Source organism: Telmatherina bonti, assembly GCF_933228915.1.
Source record: "Telmatherina bonti genome assembly, chromosome: 6".
Lineage (NCBI taxonomy): Eukaryota > Metazoa > Chordata > Actinopteri > Atheriniformes > Telmatherinidae > Telmatherina > Telmatherina bonti.
The window spans coordinates 11,096,078-11,120,287 of record NC_136624.1 but is presented as its reverse complement, the minus strand read 5'-3'; the positions used below and the strand labels follow the sequence as shown (position 1 = coordinate 11,120,287).

Here is a 24,210-nt window from a genome sequence, read left to right as displayed (position 1 = left end):
GTTTGGAAAAGGAGATTAAATCCAACCAAGAACTGACGTCCAAGTTGACGTATCAAGAGGAGACGATAAAAGATCTGGAGTGGAAGGTAGCAGAGTTTACTGTCCAACTCAAGCTGGCAGGCAGCAGCTGCTCTGACATCCAGGATCTGGTGTCTGAATCAGGACGTCCCGCTCTGGCAGCAGAACCACAAGCGGTCTCAGAACCACAGGCGGTCTCAGAACCACAGGCGGTCTCAGAACCACAGGCGGTCTCAGAACCACAAGCGGTCTCAGAACCACAGGCGGTCTCAGAACCACAGGCGGTCTCAGAGCAAGTGGACTTCCATCCTCAGGAAGTCTCTGGACCAGAGAAGGACTTCACATCAGATGTGAAGTCAAAAAGACCAAAGACACCGTCTCAGTGGAGATGTCTGAAAGAACCCAAAACACCAGTACATCTCCACCAACATGGTAGCCAAAACCACACCCCAAAAACTGGTGAAGGTCCTCCAAAACCAGTCTCACTAACAAGCACCCCAGGCCAGAGGGGACCAAGGCAAAGACCCCGTCCCTGTGGAGACAGTTTCAACAGCAGAACACGCCAGGGCACCAACACAAAGACCAGAAGACAAAATTAATTCTGGTCATACTCACCATCCTACACACACACACCCATACACACACTCTCACATTTCTACATCTGGTTTGACTTCATCCTTTTCAGATTACAGGTTGATCAAACCAAACAGAAGATCATCTGAGGAGATAAAAATGCTTTATTACTCCTGAAAGATAAATAAATAAAGTAATTTTTAATTTCATTTAAGCATTTCATTTTGTCATTTTTGATCTTCATCAAAGATTCAATCCGTCTTCGGTCAAACCTTGTACTGCTGAAGGTTTTATTTTCTGAAGGGGATCAATAGTTTGTGGTTGTCCAGCCCTTCGACCACATTCAGCTGGAATATTAATTCAAGCTCATTTTAATTTATTATTTTCAATTTAATACATTTTATCCATTACTTTTAGTAATGATTGATTATTTCTTTCTCTGTTATCCATGTAATTGTTGATTATTACTTAGTTATTTAACTATTTAATCAATTTATTAAACTAGTTTTAGCTGTAATTGTTTTTTTATATTTATCAACTTTGGTTCATTACTTTGATTATTTATTAGTTATGAATTTTTCTTATTGTTTATCAAATTTTATTTGTTACTTTCAGTTATAATTTAGTTAACATTAGTAAGTACAGTTGGATGACTGGGTGAGAACCTTTTCCTAATACCCTAAACAAAAAGTACCCTTACATATTTAGTGATGTACCACCCGAAAGGGGTGAGGTGAATGCAGTAATAAGTACAATCCCTACCGTGACCATCACTGAAACCAAATAGCTGATATACAGTACAGCAACAGTGATACTGGAGAAGCTTGCCACACATAACATCAATAGCAAGAAGGAGACACCATGGAAGAGGAGGTTAGAGACCAAGATCAAGACAAGTCGAAGGGAAGTTAGTTAACTGTCAGAACTCCAGAAGGGCACAACCATGAAAAAAAGGGTTCCAGGGAGGTACAGCCAGATGTCCATACCTGAGGCCCTGGAAACTGCCATATATATATATATATATATATATATATATATATATATATATATATATATATATATATATATATATATATATATATATATATATATATATGTGTGTGTATATATATGTGTGTATATATATATATATAATTATTTATTTATATATATATATATATATATATATATATATATATATATATGTATGTATATATATATATGTATATATATATATATGTATATATATATATATATATAAATAATTTTATATATATATATATATATATATATATATATATATATATATATATATATATATATATATATATATATATATATATATATTGCTGTGGAAGATACTCCACATGGAAGTAATTCAAAGCAGCTGACATGGATCTTTCGCCATAGGATGTATGAAGACCTGAAGTAGAATCCAGAATTAATGTGTTTTATTTGTTTTTTTTTTCTATTGTTATGAAAATGTAATAAAATAAACTAAATGTGTTTATTAACTCTAAAAATCTAAATTTGTCAGGAAAAAGGGTCTTGTTTCAAGGAGAAGATGCCCGTGTCTGCGTGTGTCCCTTCCTCTGACTGACCCATGGGACTGTCCTCAACAATTTTACGTCACTGCGTCACTTGTTGACGTCGTGTTGATTTTGAGCGGAGAAATTATTTATTTATAAACTGACGTAAGGGCGCTAAATCTAAAATTAACCGTAAATAAAATGTGAAAATACATGAAAATATTGATGTAGCAGCTGCACGCATGACAGGTCCGATAAAATTTATTCTTAACACAATAAATTCGTTACCTTAGCGTCAGGCTGCGTGAACAGAAAGTAGCCAACTAGCTAGCACAGCCGGTCGCTGTAGCTATAGTTAGCCAGCAAGCTAACAACACGATTCAAGTGTGTCGTCCAGACGTTTTCTTGAAATGACTTTTTATTGTAAATTATAATATCGTACATGAGTATTTTACGTATTAGATGAAGCATTTGTTCTGTTTTTATAGTGAAGAGGGGTAATGCTTGCCCAATGAAGACTACACGAGGCTAGGTTAATTAGCTCCACACTGCAATGACCTGCAAGTCCTTTTTTTTTTTTTTTTTTTTTTTTTTTTTTTTTTAGCTTGGGCTAACTGGCTATGTTAGCATTTCCGGAAACAGTTTTGACCAACTTAAACCATAAGCTTTGTTTTTCCCGAATCATACATGTGATTATTGCAAACACTGTAGGATAATGGCGCCCCGGGTGCAGCTGGAAAAAGCGGCTTGGCGTTGGGTGGAAACGGTGAAGCCAGAAGACATCAGGCAGGAGCACATAGAGCTAGCATACCGCATCAGTCTCCCGGCCTGCAAGAGAGAAACATGCAGGTACAATATTCATATTACTGAAGAGCATTGTTCTGTTTTACATCAGTAAAATCTCTAACAGCAGGGGGAAGATAAATCTGAAGTTGTTGGTTCAATGCTGAGCTCCCCACAGACACGCTGACAAAAGGGTCTGTTTTGTATATTTGCCCTCATAGTGTCATAGTGGCAGCTTTGTAAACTTGATATAAGAACACTTCTCAGTCCTTCATACCACTGCGTAGTTCAGGATGGTAGTTAAAATACAGCACAATTTTCCCAATTATATCTCAGTTATGAATCAACTGGCATGTTTCTGCATATTAAAAGTCTCGCTTTAGAGTTTGTGAAGTTTTGTTTGTTGCAGAGTGACATAAAGCTGTCATGTTCTTTGTTTTATTTACACATAAGAGACAACACGAATAGATGACCTGCAAGGACATGACAAGATGTTTGAAGGAGTTAAAGGTTTTGGCACTGAATTGCGTTTTCAGGAGGAATTGTAAAGGGAATCCCAACTGCCTTGTGGGAATTGGTGAACAGGCGTGGCTTGGGGAGATTGATGAAAATACTTTCCACAATATCGATGACCCAAATTCAGAGCGCCGAGACAAGGTATTTATATTCTCACAATGCATTTTCTCTGAAGTGTTTCGTAATACCATACCTAGAGAAACGCTTTGCCCTCACCTTTCTTTATGTGTGTCTTTCCCCTTTTTTCAGAACACATTTGTGGGCCTGACCAACCTTGGTGCAACTTGTTATGTTAACACGTTCCTGCAAGTCTGGTTCCATAACCTGGAGCTTCGTCGGAGCCTTTATCAGTGCCACAATGTCCGAGCACAGGAACACAACACGGAGTCTGGTATAACTGAGCATTGAACATTGGAGTGATCATTGTTACATATTACCTGCTTCCCCTATTTACCCACCATAAGAGATCCACACACAGTTAACCTGTAGAACTACAGCTGAAGCATCTTTTATTATTATTTAGGGGCAGACATAACTAAACAAAAAACCTCATTAACACCAGATCAATTTTAGTCTAAATCAGAGCTTATATTTCTTAATCAATCTAACATGTAACTTTTCTTCTAACTAATATTATTTAAGTCAACTGGCACAATAATTATTATGTTTTTGGAAGTAAAGACTGTTTCCTCAACATTACAAGTGTCATGTTGATAATATTGAATTAATTTTGGTTTCATCTGAATGAACAAAAGACATTATTTTACCAATGTGTTGTATGTTGTGACAGAACAGACAGTGACAGTGTCTGCTCTGGTCTAATGTCTGTTGCTTTTTTTTTTTCCAGATTACGAGCCCCAGTCTATCTGTGAGCATCTGCAGTATCTATTTGCTTTGCTTCAGAACAGCAACAGGAAGTACATTGACCCGTCGGGATTGGTCAAAGCTCTAGGATTGGACACGGGACAGCAGCAGGTACGTCAAACTAACGTTGTCCTGGTTGTTGTTTAGAAATGTAGATCGTTCATGGTTTAACACGGAAACAGAGCTGATAAATGACCCACAACAAATTACCCTCTGAATAAAGCGATCTGACCAGCAGGCTATTAATGGTTTTTGCCTGAACAGTCTCGGGATTACACAGCAGTGTAGGAATGTCAGCTTGTTTTTTATTTATAACAGTGTTTTCCTGTTTCCCAATCCTCAGGCCCTCCTGCACTGCATGTTTTAGACACGTTCCTCCACCAAAACATCTGTGTTAGATTACTGAACTTCCTCACCAAGTTCTTTGTCGCCTGTTAATGAGCCCTTTATATCATTCAGGTGTGTTAAAGTAGGGTTGCATATAAAACATGCAGGGAAGGGGGTCCCGAGGACCTGGATTGGGAAACGCTGAATTAGAAGTACAGAGCACTGAATTGAAATGTTTTCTTTTCAGGATGCGCAGGAGTTTTCAAAGCTGTTCTTGTCTCTGTTGGAGGACACGTTGTCCAAGCAGAAGAACCCTAACCTGCAAAATGTAATCCAGCAGCAGTTCTGTGGACAGTTCTCCTACGTTACAGTGTAAGTGACACAGCTCAACGTTAACCCAGAAACAGATAGTCACCTCACTGCTTGCTTAAGTGAACAAAACAATGAAAGAAGAGTGGAAATGGCAGGCAAAGTTGGAATAGCCCATTGTGAATATTTTTACTGACAGGACAAAGAGGAAACTGATATCAGATGGCGATCACACTCTGGTAAAGTCCAGAAGGTGATTTAGAGTTCCTTCAAAATGTCTTTTATTCCACATGCCAAGGGACCAATCCACAAAGGTTGCCTTGTTGTCTTGTCTTATTGTTGTTTACCTTTCAGGTGTTTTAGATTCTTGTCATATTTATGCTTTTGGTGCACCGTTGCAGTACTTTTATTATGGTGGTGCATGTGGTCAGTGTTGGTGAGCCGGACAAAATTTTCCACTTTGGTGGACAATAAAGTTTTATTCACTTTTTTTTAATTCTTTACTTGCAGTTTGTATATTTGAAATCTGGAGTGTTAAACTGCATTCAGCGATGTCCCACTCCCTCTACAACATAAACTTGCTTCTTTGTTTCAGTCCAGCTGAAATTTTATGGCCGAAATTTTATATATTCTTATATCGTCAATGATGCTGCACAGGAACTTACTTTATTAAACACCAGAAGGGAGTGATCAATTTGTTAATGTGAGCCTCTAACACATAACACTATCATCTACAGAAGCCTATTGCATTCATTTGGAAAAGAAAGTTCTGTTTTTCTGAATTAACGTAGGCTGCGTACATTTCATATGGATCAGCTTACATCCGTGGAGCATACTGTATCTAACTGATCTGGAAGAAACGTGGCCACGTTCAGAATATCAAATGGGGTTTTATGACTTGGCAAGCGCAAAGACCACAGGTGTCTTCTCAAAATGGACAAATTTAACATAACTTAGAGACAAAAGTATTTCCCAAATAAAGTTAAAGTGAATTAAACTAAACATATCAGACATGTTGGATCTTCTCTGCTCGAATCTGCTAATAATGCTAACGGGGATAGAAAATACAACAACGTTCATAAAATAAACAACAAGTTTTTTTTATATGTCAATTCAGAAAAACAGAGCCATTTTCTCCCCCAAAGTGAATGCAATCCGCTTCCGTAATCGTCTTTTACCTGTTTCTTCACCAAGCTTGTTTTTCAGACCCATTAGACAAAAGCAGAGATACTTTACATTTCTCCTGGCTGTAGACTCGATCATTTTCTTCCTTCATTGAAAAACTCAGATTTTAATTTATTTAATGTTTTTCCTGTTTTAATGTGATGAAAAGTCATTGTTTTTGTCCATGTACACAGTAAATGTAACCACACATAATTTCACCATTTAACACATTTACTTCTGTTTGGATTGTTTCCTCAGATGTAATCAGTGTGGTCGTTCGTCGGCTCTTCCGTCCCGATTCTATGAGCTGGAGCTGAACATCCAGGGTCACAAGAACCTCACGGAGTGTGTCACGGAGTTCCTGAAGGTAAAACTTTGGTTCAGTCTCCACATGGACAGCAGTTAGTTTAGCACCATGAAATATAAAACAGATTGGAGTAGGGCTGGGCGATATGACCAAAGTCTCATATCCAGATATCGCTCATTTTATATCCTCATAACGATATACATAACCATATAAAATTGTTTGTGTGATTTTGTGTCAGTCATCAGTTATGTGTCAGATGTGCTTGGCAACAGCAGCAGTGATCTCCTTCCATCTGTAGGAACGATGGCCGTATGACGTTTCAGGGGTAAAAGCCTGTTGCAGCGTTTGTGTCTGAAGTTTATCATAAGCGCTTTCATCACCATGCATCACTTTTGCAGCTTTTGCTTGTTGACTCTGTATTCTGTATTCTTTGTCCTGATTCTTTAGCAGGTGATAAAATGAGTTAGTTGTGTCAGAGTCCGTTGTTGGGACTGTGAGCTAGTCTGTTGTCGGTTCCATGTCGGTCTTTTTATAAAACCACATCCATGTGACAGAAATTTCCCTCTTTTATGAACAAGCTCATCGGTTTGGGTTGGCTGGTCATCTTTTAGTGAATTATCCTCCTCTGAAACACGCCTGCTACCGTCTTCCTCCATGTTTGCTTATATATTGCAGCGTGCATTCCGTAAAGTGCATCTTCATGTAATATACTGCGGTAAAGCACCTTATCGTGGCGTAAATGATAAGTCTCATTTGAAACAATAGACATTTTCTATCGTCCTACGCGTATATATATCATCATCTCGCCCAGCCCTAAATTGGATAATTTCCGTGTCTCTGTGGGTTTTAGAGTAATATGAAAGATTAAATAAAGATTTTTCTTTTCAAAATGTATTTTTAACAGTTTATTTAACATGTTTAATCAAATCAGAATAAAATCTGTGTGTCCTTGTCACATTTTCCTGCACGTGGCCTTGCAGGAGGAGAAGCTGGATGGGGAGAACCGCTACTTCTGTGAGAGCTGTCAGAGTAAACAGAACGCCACGCGGAGGATCCGACTGCACAGCATTCCTCCAACACTCAACCTGCAGCTCATGCGTTTCGTCTTTGATCGGTCAGTACACTGATGTAACGTAACGGTTATCCATACGCTGTAATGTCGCTTCAGCCTCGCAGAAACAACATTTCCTGTTAGAGAGAGGCGGGAAATAAAATCAGCTGTCAGGTACCTGTGTACACATTTTAATCTTATATAGTGCTGTGTCTCATTTCTTACTATTTTACTAATTTGTCACACTTTAATGTGTCAGATCATCACACAAGCTTTAACATTAGACAAACATGACCTGAGTAAATACAAAATGCAGATTTTAAATTGTGATTTTATTTATCAAGGAAAAAAAGTTCTCTAAGGCTTTGTGACCCATGTGAAATACTATGTCCCCCCCTGTACCTAATAACTGGTCATGCCTCCTGCAGCAGGAATAACTGCAACCAAGTGTTTGGAATATTTGGCGATGAATGTTTCACATCGTTGTGGAGGAGTTGTGGCTCACTCTTCTCCACAGAATTGTTTTAACTCAGCAACATTGGCGGGTTTGAGCATGAACTGCCTGTTAAGGGTCACATCATAGCATTTCAATTGGAATCATGTCGGGACTTTAACTCAGCCACTCCAAAACCTTCATTTTGAGGTTTTGAAGCCATTCAGAGCTGGACTTGCTGGTGTGTGTCGGGTTGCTGTCCTGATGCAGAACCCACGTGGCTTGAGGTGAAGAACTGATGGGCGAACATTGAACAATTTCTTTGAATGGTGGTTTGATGTGTTTTTAGATCTCAGCCTGCTTGACTTTCTCACACAGCTTCTCTTTAAAAAAAAGAGAAAAAATGCTTGAAAAAATGTGGTTAATCACAGTTAACTCATGACTTTACAAGAGGGGAGTACTTCTTCATATACGGTCATTTAGGTTTTTCCTCAATAAATAAAAATCACCATTTGAAAACTGCATTTTGGATTTACTCAGGTTATGTTTTACATTTAAGTGTGACAAATTTGCAAAATAGTAAATCTGAGCATTATCCAGTCATCAATATCTGCGAGACATGAAGTGAAAAGGTTAAAAAAAAAAAAAAAAAACTTGATTAAACACCGTTATCATTTTGGAAATACGTCATGTTTTTATGAAGTTTCTGCTGAAAAAAAATTTAAAAGGATTAAAGCAACTATATTTATGGTGTTTCTGCAGTTTTGTGACAGAAACATTTATTTTTATTTTTCCAGACAAACAGGTCATAAGAAGAAACTCAACACTTTCATCAGTTTTCCCGAGCAGCTGGACATGGGGCCTTTCCTGGAAGGAAAACCTGGTAATATCTTCAGTTCTGTCATATTCTGTAGAAAAGTGCTGGACGTTTCCTTAACATGGTGATATTTTAGTTTAATTTTCTTTGTTTTGTTACTGAGTGGAGCTCTGATATTGTCTGGAAAGCTGCTGACAAGGCTTAACATGTTTCACTGTTTACTTGTTTTCTCAGGAAAAGAAATTCTAAAGCTACAGTGTTGAAAGATGCTTTCCCTCTACACTCTATATAGATATAAACATGTAATAAAAAGATCAAAAGCAAAAAGACAAAACGGCTGTTTGAATGGTAGCATATGAAAAGAAAGTCTTAGATAATAAATCCAAATAATTCCATACATTTTGTATAACATGGTGAAATGTCCCAAAAAATGTAAATAAAACAACAGAAAATAATTAATCTGTTAATAAATGTGAATCATCAGCTTGAGAAACATCGTCGCCTCCCGTCTGTCTCCTCCCATGATCACATTTCTGAATTAAATGTCTTTTATTGGAACATATAAAATGAACAGCTGATGTGTGTGTGTGTGTGTTCTTGCTCTGCGTCTTTGTCCAGATCAGAAGTGTGTTTATGAACTAAGTGCAGTGCTGATCCATCGGGGCATCAGCGCTTACTCGGGGCACTACATCGCTCACGTGAAGGACTCTCTGACTGGCGACTGGTACAAATTCAATGATGAGGAAATAGAGAAGATGGAAGGCAAGAAGCTGCAGCTTGGCATAGAGGAGGACATCGGTGAGTCCTTCTCATCGATACTAAGCAGCTGCTTTTTCTGCTTAGCTGTAAATGCACACGCTCACTTTTCTTCTTCTGTAGCGGAGGCAGTGAAATCCCAGTCCAGGAAGCCTAAGTGCAGTAAAGGCTATCACTGTTCAAGGAACGCATACATGCTGGTTTATAAGACCCAGAAAGACGAGAGCGCCGATTCCTTCAAGACCAACGTCGCGGTGCCAGGTGAGATCTGTAACGTGTTAATTACAACAACGGCAACAACAGCAGAATAAATATATTTGATGGGTTTTTTTTCTCTCTCCAGCCTTCCTTCAGAGGTTGGTCGACCAAGATAATGTTAAATTTGAGGAATGGTGCACAGAGATGGCCGACATGAGGAAACAGAGCGTGGATAAGGGCAAGGCAAAGCATGAAGAGGTGAAAGAGCTCTACGAGCTTTTACCTGCAAGAGATGGTTGGTAAAAACATTCCTTAATGACTCAATGAGAAAGTTAATCTAACACAAAGTTTGTGCGTTTGTGACTTTGAGTTCAGAACATGCAAGTAAATCCTTAAACCTTTAGTGTGATATGATCATATAAAATGTTAACAAACACATGCAACATTTGGCGGCGTAGTTTTAAAAGAGGAAGTTCACAACTTTCAGTTCTAAGGTTTCAAGTTTTAGCATTTAGCTTTGTGTTAACATGATGGCAAGGAGGAAGATGTCAACAATGATCTTAAGCCTCGCTTCCACCAATATCTGTCATCACAAGCAAAAACCAAGAAGGGTACCCTAAAGGTTCATTTATGGGAGATGCAGAAGACAGATATGCAGACTGAAAGCCAGTATCGTCTGTCTTATACGTCAGCTGTGCATGTAATTTGGTGTGTTTTCAGGGTTCTTGTAGGTCCAACAACAAAGCAATACCTCCAGAAATTGTGGGAGCAGTATGGGATTGTATAGCCCTCACGCAACCAGTGAAATGGACAAACTAGAGAAGAAGAAGAAAAACAGGAACATAGACCGTATGTTAAAGATGGACGGAGCCTCTGGCGATTAAAAGTGAAGCCTATGCGGAAGTGCATAAAACTGCAGTTCCCCCTTCATCCACTAGGGGCTTCAAATCAGAGCAAATCCCCATAGACTCCCATGTTAAAAAGACCAACTTCAAAGCAGAAATAAACATGTTTACAGCCTGGTTCAAAAATCCATTTTACGTTTAATAGGTCAGGTTTACCTTCATGACAACTGTGGGGGGAGTGAATTTTTTTCTGACTCGCGTGTTTAAAAGTAATTTAATCTTGAAATTCTGCATATTTAGGGGCGTGTCCTTCTGATTGACAGGTACCCGATCTCCCGCTTCAAGTAAGGAAAACGTAGAACAACCGCGGTTTTTAGCTGGTTAACAACGTGACTTAGCTTTAGCCCGCTTACCTCCGTTAGCTGGTTAGCTCACGTTGTCTCCAGGTTAGCTCGGTTAGTTTTTAGCTACAGAAAGCTCAGAGTTTGCTCGATGTCAATCATCCACCATGACGCTCACGGCTCCCTGTCAGCTCCACCTCTTTGCCCAAATTTGTATTTTCCGGGCGAGACGACATGCATGCCCCTGCCAAGATGGCGATGGTAGGAACCGCCCACCAAGCTTCAGTTTAGCTCTTCAGAAACCTATGGGTGACGTCACGGAGGCTCCGTCCATCTTTTTATATACAGTCTATGAACAGCAGGAAGATGACACAGAAAGCAGAAAATAAAAAGTACCAGCAAAAGAGACAGAAGATGAGAATGACAAAAAAAAAAAAAAAGAAAGATTTTTCCACTTCTGAGGTTTTTGGACTTAATATTTATAAATAACTTCCAGCCGGTGTCAAAACGATGAAGTGAACTCTGAGCTGCTAAAGCAGATGCTCAAACTATCCTGCAGACGTCCGACAGTCCATCCTGAAGCGGCCGTGGTCCATTTTCAGCTTTCAGATGAAACAATAAGACTCCTCCAGTTCTCCTCTGTTTCTGTGTTAGCATGTAGCCGTCAGCACGCTGTTGGCGTGACTCGATGAGGAATTCAACCTTGCAAGCTTGTTTTTGAATTCCATCTTTTATTCACCATTTGGCACTCCTGTGCAAAGACTGAAACTTCAGTACTTGACCTCTGATTTATCTGCAGTTTCGTGTTGTTTATTCGCAATGTTCCCGGTGTGTAAAGGTCTTTAGGAGGTTCAACTCTGGACTGGATTTTTCTACAGATCCTGTTCATTCATTAACACAGTTTCTGATTTGTTAAAACTTTATTTTCCTCATCTTTAGTTTTGGGGCATCTAGACCACATTAAAGCAGACGCTGTTTAGGATTTTTCCCTACAGATTGAGTACTATTAACACCTCCTGACCTACAGAAAGGCTAAGAACGTTTTAGTTTTGCTTTAACCTGTGTTTGTCAGTGTTCATGTGATTCTGAACCTGGTAAAGACCAGCTGGCTTATCTTATATCCTGATTCAATACGAATTGAAAGATTGTGTACTTCCTTTTCCACTTGACTGTATTGACAGCGATACTGTAGAAATTCAGGTGTTAGATTCTTGGATTAGTTTCTCTTGGGTTTATATTTTCCTCTGCTTTTCTTCTACAGGTGAGAAGTATGAGTTCATCCCTCTGGACTGGCTGAAAAAGTGGCTCGATGACTCCACTGCCACAAAGGAAATAGACAGCTCCCTCTTTCTATGCTCTCATGGAAAACTGCATCCAGACAAGGTGGGAGAGACCAAGAGGGTTTCCATGCAGGCTGCAGACGTCCTCTACAAGCGCTACGGTGGCGGGCCGAGAATGGATGGTCAGTCCAACACGTTAATATGAACGAAGCATCATGAAGCATTTCCTCTGATAATCACAGCCCAGTTTTTGTTCAGGCTCCTCTCTGTGCAGAGTGTGTGTCAGCCAGAGATGCAGAGTGCTGCGGCTGAAAAACCAGCTCAATGAAGACTACAAGGAGGTGTCCAACCTGGTGAAACGCTCGCTCAGGTAAACAGTCGGATTGTAGCACGGTCGGTTTGCTCGTTTTCAGATCCAAATGCGTGTTCACATGTGGGTTTTTGTTTTGTTTGATTTAGTGGCGAGGGCTTCTGGGTGGGCAAAGCGTCTCTGCGTAGCTGGAGGCAGTTGGCTTTGGAGCAGCTGGAGGAGGACGAGCATGAGACAAAACACAGCAACAGTCAGACCAACGGACAGGGACCACACACAAACAACAGCAAGGGTGAGCGTGTCGAAAGACTGCAACAACATGGGTCGCTTCAGTTTACCACAGGTCTTTAAAGGACTGATTGAACATTAGTGATTTACTTTTTTTTTCTTTTTTTGTTTGATGGGGAAGATGTTTCTGTTTTTATGAAAAAATTACTCTGATTAATTTTAGTCCATGTAACACATGTTGGGGAGCTTTTCATTTCCCAATGCGATAAATGTAAAATCATACCATGTTCCTGATAGGGCTTGAAGTTTTATTTTTTATATTTTTTTATTCCAACACAACAAAATAATATAGAAAGAAAATAAAAAGTCCCATTCCAACTAAGTCCCTCTGCTCTAATAAATGAATCCTTGTTATTTACTCTGGATTTCTCTCAGAGAAAGCAGAAGGAAAAGGCTACAGGACCTCTACCTGAACTTGGGAAGCTTCTTTCTAATAATCACAAATAACGATGGGACAGTGGAAATAAAGAAACAGCAGCAGATTTTAGGCCAGTCGCAAAAAACAATAAGCCATTTAATTGCACAATAAGAAAAAATGCGTGCAATAAGTTTGACAGATGCAGTAATTTTCATTTGACTTTCTTTTCTCTGCTGCATTTGTTTTAAGACACACTATTAACTAAACACGGCAACACAACAAGCTTCCACCTGCATCTAAAACACAACCATCAGCTGCAGTTTTCCCACCTGGGAAAAAAGACCTTAACAAACAGCTTAGCTCCATCTTCCCAATCGTCCACGATCACTGCCGTGTTTAACCGGCCAGACAGCATGGTTGGTAAAGCCATGCTGCCCTTTAATGTTGTTCAATTTTACCATTCCACCTCTGGTCAAGTCCAAACATGTCCCCTTACATGAGCTGACCATAGACTATGTAACTGTGTTACATGGTGTTTAGAGACCATATCAACATGTTGCCAAAACCCCAGGAGAAATCCTGATGTGTTTTAGCAGAGTGGATTCAATTCAACTTTTTTTATATAGCCTCAAATCACAGCAATGCCATCTCAAGGCGCTTTACAGACAGGAAAAAAAAACATAATAAAAGCCAATTCATAATAGCTTATATAAGGAAACCAACAGATTGAGTTGGACGCTTCAAGAGAGAGAGATAAGCAGGGAGACAAAGAAGCTCAGTGTATCAGGAAATGTCCCTCAGTGGATGAGTCTATTCTGCACATCCAGCTAAATGTTCTTTAGAAATGAAAGTATGTTAATCTTTAAAAGGATGTACTTGCATTATTCATGGCATTTTTGTTATTTTAGTTGAAAAATGTCTCAAAATGGCATCAATAATCACTCAGCGCAATATTATCGTCTGTCGCAATAATTTCTGAGACAATTAATCGCATGGTAATTTGTTACCGTGGCAGGCATAGCCAATGTCTGGAATGAGATGCACTTTCTGTATTTAATTAGTAGTAAAAACAGGATATATTGTGAGATCATCAGAGTCCCAGTTTGGTATCTGTAGAGCAGTGTTTTTCAACCTTTTTTGAGCCAAGGCACATTTTTTTCATTGAAAAAATCCTGCGGCACACCACCAGCTAAAAATGTAAAAGAAAAGCTTATATTAAAAATATAACTGTTATATTGTTAATATAAGCTTTTTTTTAACATTGAAGAATGCCATTATAGTAAAATGTCTTGAACAGGAATCAAATAAACACAAAGAAAAAAGTATTTTATAATCTTTCATATTTATACTCAGTGTGAAACCTGTGCCTGTTTGAATGAACACAGAGCTGATATCCTGGCAGGAATCAATGAAAGACACACAAAGCTCTTTCTCCACAGCTCTCAGTCTTTCTCTGTTTTTAGTTTTCACAGCAGTCAGGCTTGAAAAGCCCACCTCACACAGATATGTTGTGGAAAATGGGAGCAATGTCAAAATAGCTTTGTTGGCCAACATGCGGAACTCCTTGGTAGCTACCAACCAAAAACTGTCCAAAGGTAGATCAGCAAAGCTTAGCTTGAGACCACGATCTGTCTCAATTCAGTTAGTTCCTCCTTCTCCTCTAAAGTCATGTCCTTTCCAACAGCTGATGCTGAGCTGAATGGGTCCCTAACCCAGTCAAGGCACTCTGTGGAGGTTGAAGAGAAATAAAACAACATCTTCTCCTCAAGAGTTGTCAGATGTTGAACTATTATCTCACGGAAAGCAGCAGCTTTAACATCTTGCCATGTATTGGCGAGTGGGATCATTTCAAGGCTGCCACTTTCCACATGTTGATGCCAGAGTTTCACTTTTCAACGGAATCCATTTATTTTATCTGTACTTGTAAGCAGGTTTTCATTTCGTCCTTGCATTCGTGTATTTAGTTCATTCAGGTGGTGAAAAATATCTGCCAGGTATGCCAGCCTTGCACACCACTCATAACTTGCAAGCAGCTTTGCGTAATTGGACCCCTCATTTGTCAGAAACACTTTAAGTTCCTCTCACAACTCATACACACGAGACAGCACCTTGCCGCACGACAACCATCGGACCTCCGTATGAAACAGCAGGGCTTTATGGTCCGCTCCCATTTCCTCACACAAAGCCGCAAATATGCGACTTTTCACAGGTCGTGACTTTACAAAGTTTACTATGTGCACAACATCATCCAACACAGGAACAAATCTGCTGGTAACGTCTTGGCTACGAGGGCCTCACGGTGTTAAAAACAGTGTGTAATGATCACATCTGGGTTTTTTTCCTTCACTCTGCTTACAAAGCCTTTGGTGCGCCTGACCAGGTCTGCAGCTCCATCAGTGCAGACACTCGTGTAGTTTTCCCACTTAAGTCCTCCCTTTTCCAGATATTCTGATGTAACCCGAAAAATTTCCTCTCCTGTTGTTTTTTCTGGCAAAGTCTTGCAAAATAGAAAGTTTTCTCTGATTGTGTCTCCATCCACAAAACGCACATTGGCCAAGAGTTGTGCACGTCCGCTTATATCAGTAGATTCATCAAGTTGCAACGCAAATTTATTACTGATACGGATCTTGTCCAAAACCAAACTTTCGATGTCTGCAGACATCTCGTCTGGAAATTGTGTTATCTGAGAGCGAAACCTTGGCTATTTCTTTAGCCGCTTCGGGTCCGAGCATCTCATTTACAATGGCTTTACAGGCGGGAAGTATTAGTTGCTCGGCCACAGTGTGGGGCTTTTTTGATTTAGCCACATGTTAAGCAACGTGGTAGCTAGCTTTAAGGGCTCTTTCGTTAACCTTTGCAGTTTTTCTCATGAAAGTTGCCTGTTTCTCCGTGTGTTCACGCAGGCGAACAAAATACTCCACATTTTTGTTTTGAAGTGAAGGGTGTTTTGTTTGGAGATAAGCTTACTTGGGACCATAGCACTGTTGGAGAGCTTTTCACCACATACCAAGCACAACGGAGTCGGTGCCGTTGCATCTCCAGTAAAAGTAAACCCAAATGAAGGATAGCTTTTGTTGTATTGCCTCGCTTTGCCATCAATGTATTTGCTTTCTTTTGACCTCCACTGATACTCGGGCCTTCATCTGGGTCCAGATTTTGTCCAAGGTCCAGTTCAGAGTCAGCGTTTTTCCTCTTCAAAAACTTATCCATCACTTTCACTGTCGTCCCACTATCAATGCCAGCACCACCTTCAACGTCACCTGCAGCAGCATCCAAGTGTCACTAATTTGCACAATGCTGCCTGCTGCTGCCACCTACTGGTATGGCAGGGTAGCCTACCACATGATCTCTCTGCCAAGTGCTAGACCGCGCAGGCACACAAATTGGATAATTTCCCACGGCACACCTGACATTATCTTGCGGCACACTGGTTGAAAAACACTGCTGTAGAGTATTTTAGTAGAGAATTGAACCCACCTTTACACTCTGGTCATCCATCTGATTGCAGAGTTCAGCTCAGAGCTGTCGGGGAGCACAGAAGACGAGATGAAGACGTTCAACGAAGACATCGTCTGTTGTCACGGTGATCCTGAGTGATGTTTGGACATCCTTCTCACACCGACTGAGACATTTTCACACGGTAAACATGTTTGTTCCTGCTGCAGGAGGTCTGAGCATCCTGGAGACTGAACGGAAGTTGGTATCTACTGAAGTTTGGACCAAGCTGAGAATATACTTCCCTAAAGCCCCAGAATTCACCCAGAACCAGGAGGCCTGTCAGCAGTGCCTGGTCAGTGAAAACTATGTCACAGCTTAAGTATCTCTTTTTTAACCCTTAACCTCCTGATTGGTCACAGCCTCCTCTGACACACACATGTCCACCTGTAGGTGTTGACAGCGGAGGCTGTGATTTGTCTTTTGGTTTAGATATCTGTGAGATGTGCGTAAACGTCTGGAGGCGTATACAAAGCTTTCTGGTTCACAAACCGGTGTTATGACGCGTGCAGCCATCTGGCAGAAATATTCAGCGATGGCTTGTAAGTTTGTTGTTGGATTAGCTGGTAAACTCGTGCTCTGTGTCCAGACTTTGGAGCAGGAGGAAAGGGATAACGAGGCAGTCAGTAAGATGATGGCCCTCGACCAGAAGAACCAGCTGCTCAATCTGTTCCATGAAAAGAACCGGCCAACGCTCACAAAGTGGCCTCAGGTAGGCAGAGCGTCCTCCTGTCGGATGAAAAAGCCACGTTTTGTTAAGTAATACCTCTCTGGTTGGTTTTCTCAGGGCACGGATGTACTTTACGTCGTCCCTCTGTATTTTGTGGATGAATGGAGAAAATTTATCAGGTATGTTTGAAGGATAAACAAAATGTTTCTGTTGTAGAAATTTAATTTGGTTAAATGCTCTGAGGAGCTGAGTTCTCATGTTTGTTTGCTAAAATGGTCATTAAGCCACTTTGGATGAAGAAAAACCCGTCATACCTGAGTCTGTTTCATCTCGAACCATGTTAAAATGAACCGGGTACTCTGGATGGTTCTTTTACCTTCTCATGTTCTTCCAGGAGGCCCACTAAATCCTCCCCAGTGTCCAATGTGGGAAACGCCCTTCTGTTGTGTCCACACGGAGGCTTCATGTTCACGTATGAATCCCTGATCAACGGAGAAGCTCAACAGTGAGTTATGTTTTTTACTCTGGTACCTAAAGCAGTGGTTCCAAACCTGGAGCTGGGGGGGGGGGGGGGGGGGTGTCCCAGTGGGATTAATGTCCACACATTGTCCCTGTTTTAAGAAAGAAAAAAAAAAAAAAAGACTATGTTGTTAATGTGAAATCAAGTCAGGGTTAATGTCCTGCTGAAACCACAGCAGACGTCACGCAGTCATGGAAGTAAAGAAGAAGGTAAGAAGAAGAAACAACTGGAGCATCTGTCACACCTCTCTGCCCAGTTTAAACCTTTCGGGATGTTTCAGTGTCCCCCCAGTCAGATAATTACCAGATAAATAAAATCCTCTCCTCAAAACTGCTATAAAAATTTCACAAATTCATCATTTTTGCTCGGCTCTAAATGTCAGCCTGATTAGACGATGAAGAAAAGAAGCACTTGCAGCGAGTTATTTTCCATATTATCTGTTTTGGGATTTTATTTATTAAAGATCAGTGTTAGATATGCTGAAGATTTAATGTTTTTTATGGTTCTTTTGAGCTATTAGGACTTTATGAATAAAAAGATCCAGCTCCCGGGATAAAAGTAACATTTTGGTTTTGTTTTTGTTTACTCCGTGACCCTTAATTGGACCAAGTGGTTCAGAAAATGAAGGAATGTTAAAATAATAATTACACATTTGATATTTTTTATTAGGAGTGAAGTTGATTTAGTCACTTAAGCAAGAAGAAATGACGTTTTTAAACCGTTTTAGTCTTTTAGAGAGAACTTTTTAATCCACCGATGATCTAAATGGGTTGTAAATTTATTCCTGGTGTCCTGTTGATCGTTTCTGTAATCATCACAGCTTTCTTATTAGTTGTGTTTGATCTATTAGCAGATAATTTATACTTACAATGATATCCTGGGATTTGTTGGTATTAAAGTTAGAAATGGTAAGAAACTCTTGATTCAGGTGTTTAAGTTTGAAACTAAAACATTATGAAGACATGAAACAAGTCGTCCAGGAGTTAGTAACACGTAGCTTAACCTTCATCACGCTGCATAAAAATATTACTTTTTTTCCTTATAAAACTGCTTTCTTTTTCACAAACAGAAAAAAAATCCTCAAAAGCACATATCCCTCCTGTTTAGTGTTGTAATAAAGAATGAAAAAATATGTTCATGATGTCATTTTTATTGTCTTTTGCATATATTTCTTGAAAGAAAAAAAAAAAATTATTTGCAGTTTTTCTTTGTAACTTTATACTGGTGAAGATCAGGGGCAGCATTGCACCTTGAAATTCAAAGTGAGAAACACGACTCGATGGTCTTGGTTCTTCTGTCCCCCTTTGCATCTGTCCGCAAACCGATTCGTCTCGCGGACCAACAGAGCCATGATCCTTTGTTGAAGAATAGCTCAAACAGTTCCCCGTCAGACGCATCATTGTCGTCTAAATGTGGCCCTGCAGGTTCACCAACAGTGAACTGTTACTGTATTTCAGCAGCTGTTGAGCGAATGCCAAAAGTGGGGAGCAGTGTGTTGAAGGTTAATTATGTCGTTCCCATTTCGGAGCTCAGACTGTATAAAAGACAGACGGAGCCTCCGCGACGACACCCGTAGGTTTCTGAGAAGCTGAACTGAAGCTCATTGGACTCTTTCTGCTGTCTCGTCTGCTGCTGTGGTCTCATGTCCTGCTGTTTCCTCTGCACAGTATAGCTCTGCTCTGGCCTAACGAATGGGACGTAATCAGCAGACTCTTCATCGTTGACCAGGTCATTTCAATCCACTGCTTCACCCAGACGACGCCGGAGGGTTCCGCCACCCATTACACCACCCAGCCTGGTGAGACTGCCAAGCCACACACAGTCACTCAGCCTAAAGGGATCAGAGTAGCTGGGATTGCTTCCCAGCATCCACAGGGGAGGGCAGGAATGGTCTGGTTATAAATTTAGTCCATTTTCATTATTGTGTCAAATGAAGACATGTCATCTCCAGTCCTGTGGAGACGGTCCAAACACTCCAGTGGAACACGTCTGTGGTAGAATGAGCTCCGCAGATCCTGTTGATCAGTCAGAAAGACTGGTTGAGTTAACTGGATCTGACCTGCTACCTGCTCTGTCCTGTAGTGGTTCATCTGTGGATCAGACCATCAGCTTTACATGGTTTAATAATGAAGATTATTAATGAGGCGATTCTTCAGACGCTGTCAGACGTCCAGATGTTCCCAGGTTGTTCACCATGTTTTCTCTTCAGTCATTGTTGCCATGCAGACGGACTTTACACGTCCGGTTCTGATGAAGAATCAACCATTAATGTTATTTAAGTTGTCTGATCTGACGTTTTCATATTATTGATAATTATGATGGTAGAATTCTTTTTTTAAAGGGAATGCACTTTATACGCAAACTAAAACAGTTCTCCGATATATCAATGAAACTTTGGAGCCCTGCTTTAGGAGACATCGTGCATAGTTTGAGTGCAGCTGCTTCTCTCTCACCCCCCCCTTGATTTTTGTAGACTAAAAACAAGAAAAATGTTGAAAACTCTTTTTGCTTGTTATTTGCATGTGACAGAAATAGTGAACGTACAGAATTTGATCTTCTTAAACTTTAATAAATTGTTACTGGTTATTTCCCATAGCAACCACATTAAAATAGGTTGTCAGCATAAATTTTCATTTGTTTCAGCCATGACTGCCTTGTCACTCTGTGCTTCACTTTTATTTTAAATATCGAACCGTTACTGCTGAATTATATATATAAATTGTCAAATGGAGATTTAAGAAGCAGCTACAATTTACTAAAGTACTTTTTTGTGTTTGCTTAAAAGTTGCTTTCTTTAAGAAGGTGTGTGTTGTTGCCACAGTCTAATAAAACTGTATAAAGTAGCAACAGCAGTAATGACAGTAAAGTTCAAATGAAGGGATTTTCTAATATAATGTATCGACAATAATCCAAATTGAGATCTTGAAATCGAATCGAAGCCCGGGAACAGTGGATTGGTGTCTCTCACACACACCTGTACCTGTCTGAGGTGGTTTTATCGCCAATGTCACACACTGATTAGCATGTCGGAGTCGTCCCGGAGATGGTTTGGTTATTTCAAATCACCAGCAGATGCTGCGTCTCCATTCTCACTTCCTCTGATGATGACATGAAGATGCTTCTGTGGGTTTAGATCTGTGTTGGGAGTGCAGAGAGAGCTTCCTTTTCCAGCAGCAGAGGGACCTCAGAGAGTACACCCAAGCAACCATCTACATCCGAAAAATCATCGAAGACGCCAGGGTACGACGCATCAGCGAGCAAATAGCGAACATGAGGCGCTGCATTAGAGTTTAAACGCTGAAGGGAACTTTGTTTTCACCGTGTCCTCTGCTTAGATGATGAAAGATGCAGCTCCAGAGCTGACCGCCAGCAGCTCTGATGCAGAGGAGGAGAAGGAAGAACACCCGAAGGTGGATGGCGAGAAAGATCCAGACTTCAGTCAGGTGATCACGCTGTGGAACACGAGTCACATGACACGAGAGTCAGGACTGTTGGTCTGACAGTGAAGCTGCAGTTCGACCCTCTACTTCACGTCTGCTGTGTTTCACGTCCGTTTCGACGTAAATCCTGTTTTGTCTTTCAGTCACAAGACGGCGCCAAACGACTGAAGCTGGATGATGATGGTGGTGCGGCATCAGCAGCTCCACCCGCTGTGACCAACACGACCAAACTGGGCGGGATCAGAAGAAGCACCCGACACCGGAAGCTGCGCGGAGAGAAAGCCCTCATCGTTTCAGCCAATCAGACGCTGAAAGAGCTAAAGATCCAAGTGAGGGGATTCCTCCTTCCTGCAGGACGCAGCGCTGCAGAACATGAAGGCAACACTAACTCCGCTCTACTCCGCAGATCATGCACGCCTTCTCCGTAGCGCCGTTCGACCAGAACCTCTCTCTAGATGGGAGAAGTTTGACAGATGACTCGGCCACGCTGGGAAGTCTGGGAATCATTCCTGAGAGCATCATCTGTCTGAAGGTACGCGGTACTTCCTTGCCTTCACACAGAAATCTGCAACACCAGCTTTTACAAACCGTTCTCGCGTCGTTTCTCCGCAGGCTGACGAGCCGATAGCAGATTACGCTGCGATGGATGATGCTTATCAAGGCAAGTGTCGGCACGCGTTCTGCAGTTGATGTGTCAGTAACAGAAATGGGACAAGTCAAAAGGAGTTTAAGACATTTCAAAGTGCTTTACAGAAAACAAAAGCATCACAGATGGATGCAAAACAGCCATTTAAAACGTACGATAAAACAGTGTTTTTCAACCACTGTGCCGTGGCACACTAGTGCGCCCTGAGAAATGATCCAATTTCACCTGATTGGTCTAAAAAGCAGCTCTGTATTTATCCAAACAGGTCCTAGTGAAAGATAATAAAATTTCTTTATCTTGTGTTTATCTGATTTCTATCAAGACGAGACAAGATGGACTTTATGTTGATAATATGGATTTTTAAAAAGAAAAACATCACTTTGGTTTGTGGTGTGCTTTGTGTTCTAAAAAGGTTGAAAAACAGTGTTAAAAGAAACTTAAAAAAAGAGTTAGAAATAAGCTACAATGCAACAGAAGTTTAGTATGAAGCATTAACAGTTAAAAGCAGTGAATAGAAATGAAATATGGATGAATTCGATGCCTGGTGAGTTACGTTCACAGCTGTGACAAAGCACCCACATGGCCACGGTCGGCTTCTCCTGCCAAGATGACTAATTCAGGATTTTAAAATAACACCAGCAGTAACTTTGTGTCTGGACACCCCATGATGAATAATCTAGCTGCCAGGCTTGGAAATATCAGAAACTTGGAGGATAAAGTGGAATTTGGTGGATTTGGTTCATTCAAATACATAAATCCTGCAGAGACATCAGTCCTTTAAGCCTCCAGATGTTGACTTCACGTCTTAAAGCGCTGCAGAAGTTCTCAGTGCATGACTGCTTCCATATTTCTGGGTCGGTTGTTGGTTTTAAACATCACTGACATTTAATCCGTCCTCCGGGCTTCTACGAAAGCTTAGATATCGACCCGTAGCTGCTCGTGAGCGATGAGTCCAAGTTGTTCTAACAGCAGCTGTCGTCAGGGCCCAGAAGGAGACGCCTAACGTTACAGTCTGGAGAATATCTGAAACATTGACTAAAAACCGTTCTCCTCATCTTCTCCTCCACAGTCAGAATGCCTGAAGAGGGATTTAAAGGTAAGAGTTCTCATGTGTTGTGAAAAGTGAAGCTAGTTTTCCTCATGAAATGAGAAGTTGCTGTGATCGGGATTGTTTTATCTGTCTGCAGGCACGGGGCTTCTTGGACACTGAGATCTCTCCTGCATCCGGGATGGACATGGATGGGCAACGTGGAAAGGACAAAAGAAAAAGCTTGAATTTGTCAAATATATATAAAAAGTGCTTTAATTTTTTATGTTTTGATTAGGTTTTCTTTGATAAAACTGTGACTACGTTACAAAGAATCTGTTTTTTCCTTATGTTAGCTGGTCTTTGATATTTAAAGTTTGGAGTTGTTCTGAGGGTCGCCGTGTTCCCTCTTCACTCTGACGGCTGCCCGAAGAAGGAAAAACCTGAAGCTTCGCTTTGAAGCCACACTTTCTTTGTGACTCTTAAATTATGGTAGAAGAAAAATTCAAGGCATTGCTCCGTCTTCTCATTATGTGGAAGGTTCTCACTGCAGAGGTTGTTAACGAATGCACGAGTTACCATTAGTTAATAAAGATATAACTGCTCTTAGATGTTAGGTCATTTATTACAGCACTTCTATATCCGTATACTCCATGTGGCAGTTAGATCCATGGCTACGAGGCAGAGCGTGTAGCAGCTGCTTCCTGTAGGTCTCAGCAGTGCAAATGTGATGGATTGGACATGACAGAGAAGACGAGCAGTGGTTTGTCCTGGTCTTTTCATTGTTCTTTTTATGGACAATAAAGCTATTTTCAATGCACCCTGTCCCAAAATGATCACAAGTGTTTGTTTATGCGAATGTGAGCAGTAATTTTTTTTATTTATTTATTTTTTTACTTTAAATAACTTAAAAATGTTTTGATTCAATTTGGTCACAGAATAAAAAAAGGGGCTTTCCGGTAATTTTTTTTTTTTTTTTACCACAATTTAGGTTATATTTGATCAGATATTTTTTGGCCATACATTGTTTCTTATCAGGGCTTTGAAGGACCAACAGGGCATGTGGGACAAATTTCCTATCATTTTAGGTCATTAGTGGACATAAAATATTAATCTGAACTGTTTTGTAGCATTTCATTTGTCTCAAAGGGTCAAGATAGTAAATGATCAATCTTTCAGAACAAGAAACCAAACAAAAAAACCTAAATGTTTTAAAATCAATTTAGTTACTCTGTTGTACAAAATATGTCATTTTTCTAAAGGTGGTTTTAGGTATAGGACTTTTTGCCCTGTAATGGGGAATTTGTACATTTAATTGGAATGTAACTTCTAAAGTTTTTTTTTCTTTTATTTTATTTATTTATTT

General features: G+C 40.3%; 1 protein-coding gene across 3 annotated transcripts; it reads left to right on the top strand.

Moving 5' to 3' along the window:
* Positions 1-2,127: 2,127 nt before the first annotated feature.
* usp48 (ubiquitin specific peptidase 48) lies at positions 2,128-23,589 on the top strand. Of its 3 annotated transcripts, XM_079242673.1 has the most exons (28): positions 2,128-2,264; positions 2,811-2,948; positions 3,419-3,539; positions 3,648-3,789; positions 4,246-4,373; positions 4,837-4,961; positions 6,321-6,429; positions 7,350-7,483; positions 8,651-8,736; positions 9,289-9,468; positions 9,550-9,687; positions 9,770-9,919; positions 12,072-12,272; positions 12,349-12,460; positions 12,550-12,692; positions 16,555-16,629; positions 16,712-16,836; positions 17,131-17,253; positions 17,329-17,390; positions 17,606-17,716; positions 19,399-19,529; positions 20,865-20,971; positions 21,067-21,174; positions 21,315-21,500; positions 21,578-21,703; positions 21,784-21,832; positions 22,887-22,913; positions 23,005-23,589. In XM_079242673.1, the coding sequence occupies exons 2-28, from the start codon at positions 2,815-2,817 to the stop codon at positions 23,025-23,027; spliced, it is 3,156 nt and encodes a 1,051-aa protein (XP_079098799.1). In that variant the 5' UTR covers positions 2,128-2,264; positions 2,811-2,814; the 3' UTR covers positions 23,028-23,589. The 3 variants fall into 3 exon arrangements, 2 of the variants coding, with proteins under 2 accessions (XP_079098799.1, XP_079098800.1); XM_079242674.1 differs by lacking the exon at positions 2,128-2,264 and having other exon boundaries at positions 2,854-2,948; positions 3,336-3,539; XR_013771358.1 differs by lacking the exons at positions 21,067-21,174; positions 21,315-21,500; positions 21,578-21,703; ... (1 more) ...; positions 22,887-22,913; positions 23,005-23,589 and having other exon boundaries at positions 19,404-19,529.
* Positions 23,590-24,210: the final 621 nt, after the last annotated feature.

What these genes read in the sequence shown, in the direction of transcription:
- usp48 (XM_079242673.1), top strand. Translation starts at nt 2,815, where the DNA reads ATGGCGCCCCGGGTGCAGCTGGAAAAAGCGGCTTGGCGTTGGGTGGAA. An exon ending in TGGCATAGAGGAGGACATCG is followed by an intron (nt 9,469 to 9,549) that starts GTGAGTCCTTCT and finishes CTTCTTCTGTAG; the next exon opens with CGGAGGCAGTGAAATCCCAG. An exon ending in ACACACAAACAACAGCAAGG is followed by an intron (nt 12,693 to 16,554) that starts GTGAGCGTGTCG and finishes ATCTGATTGCAG; the next exon opens with AGTTCAGCTCAGAGCTGTCG.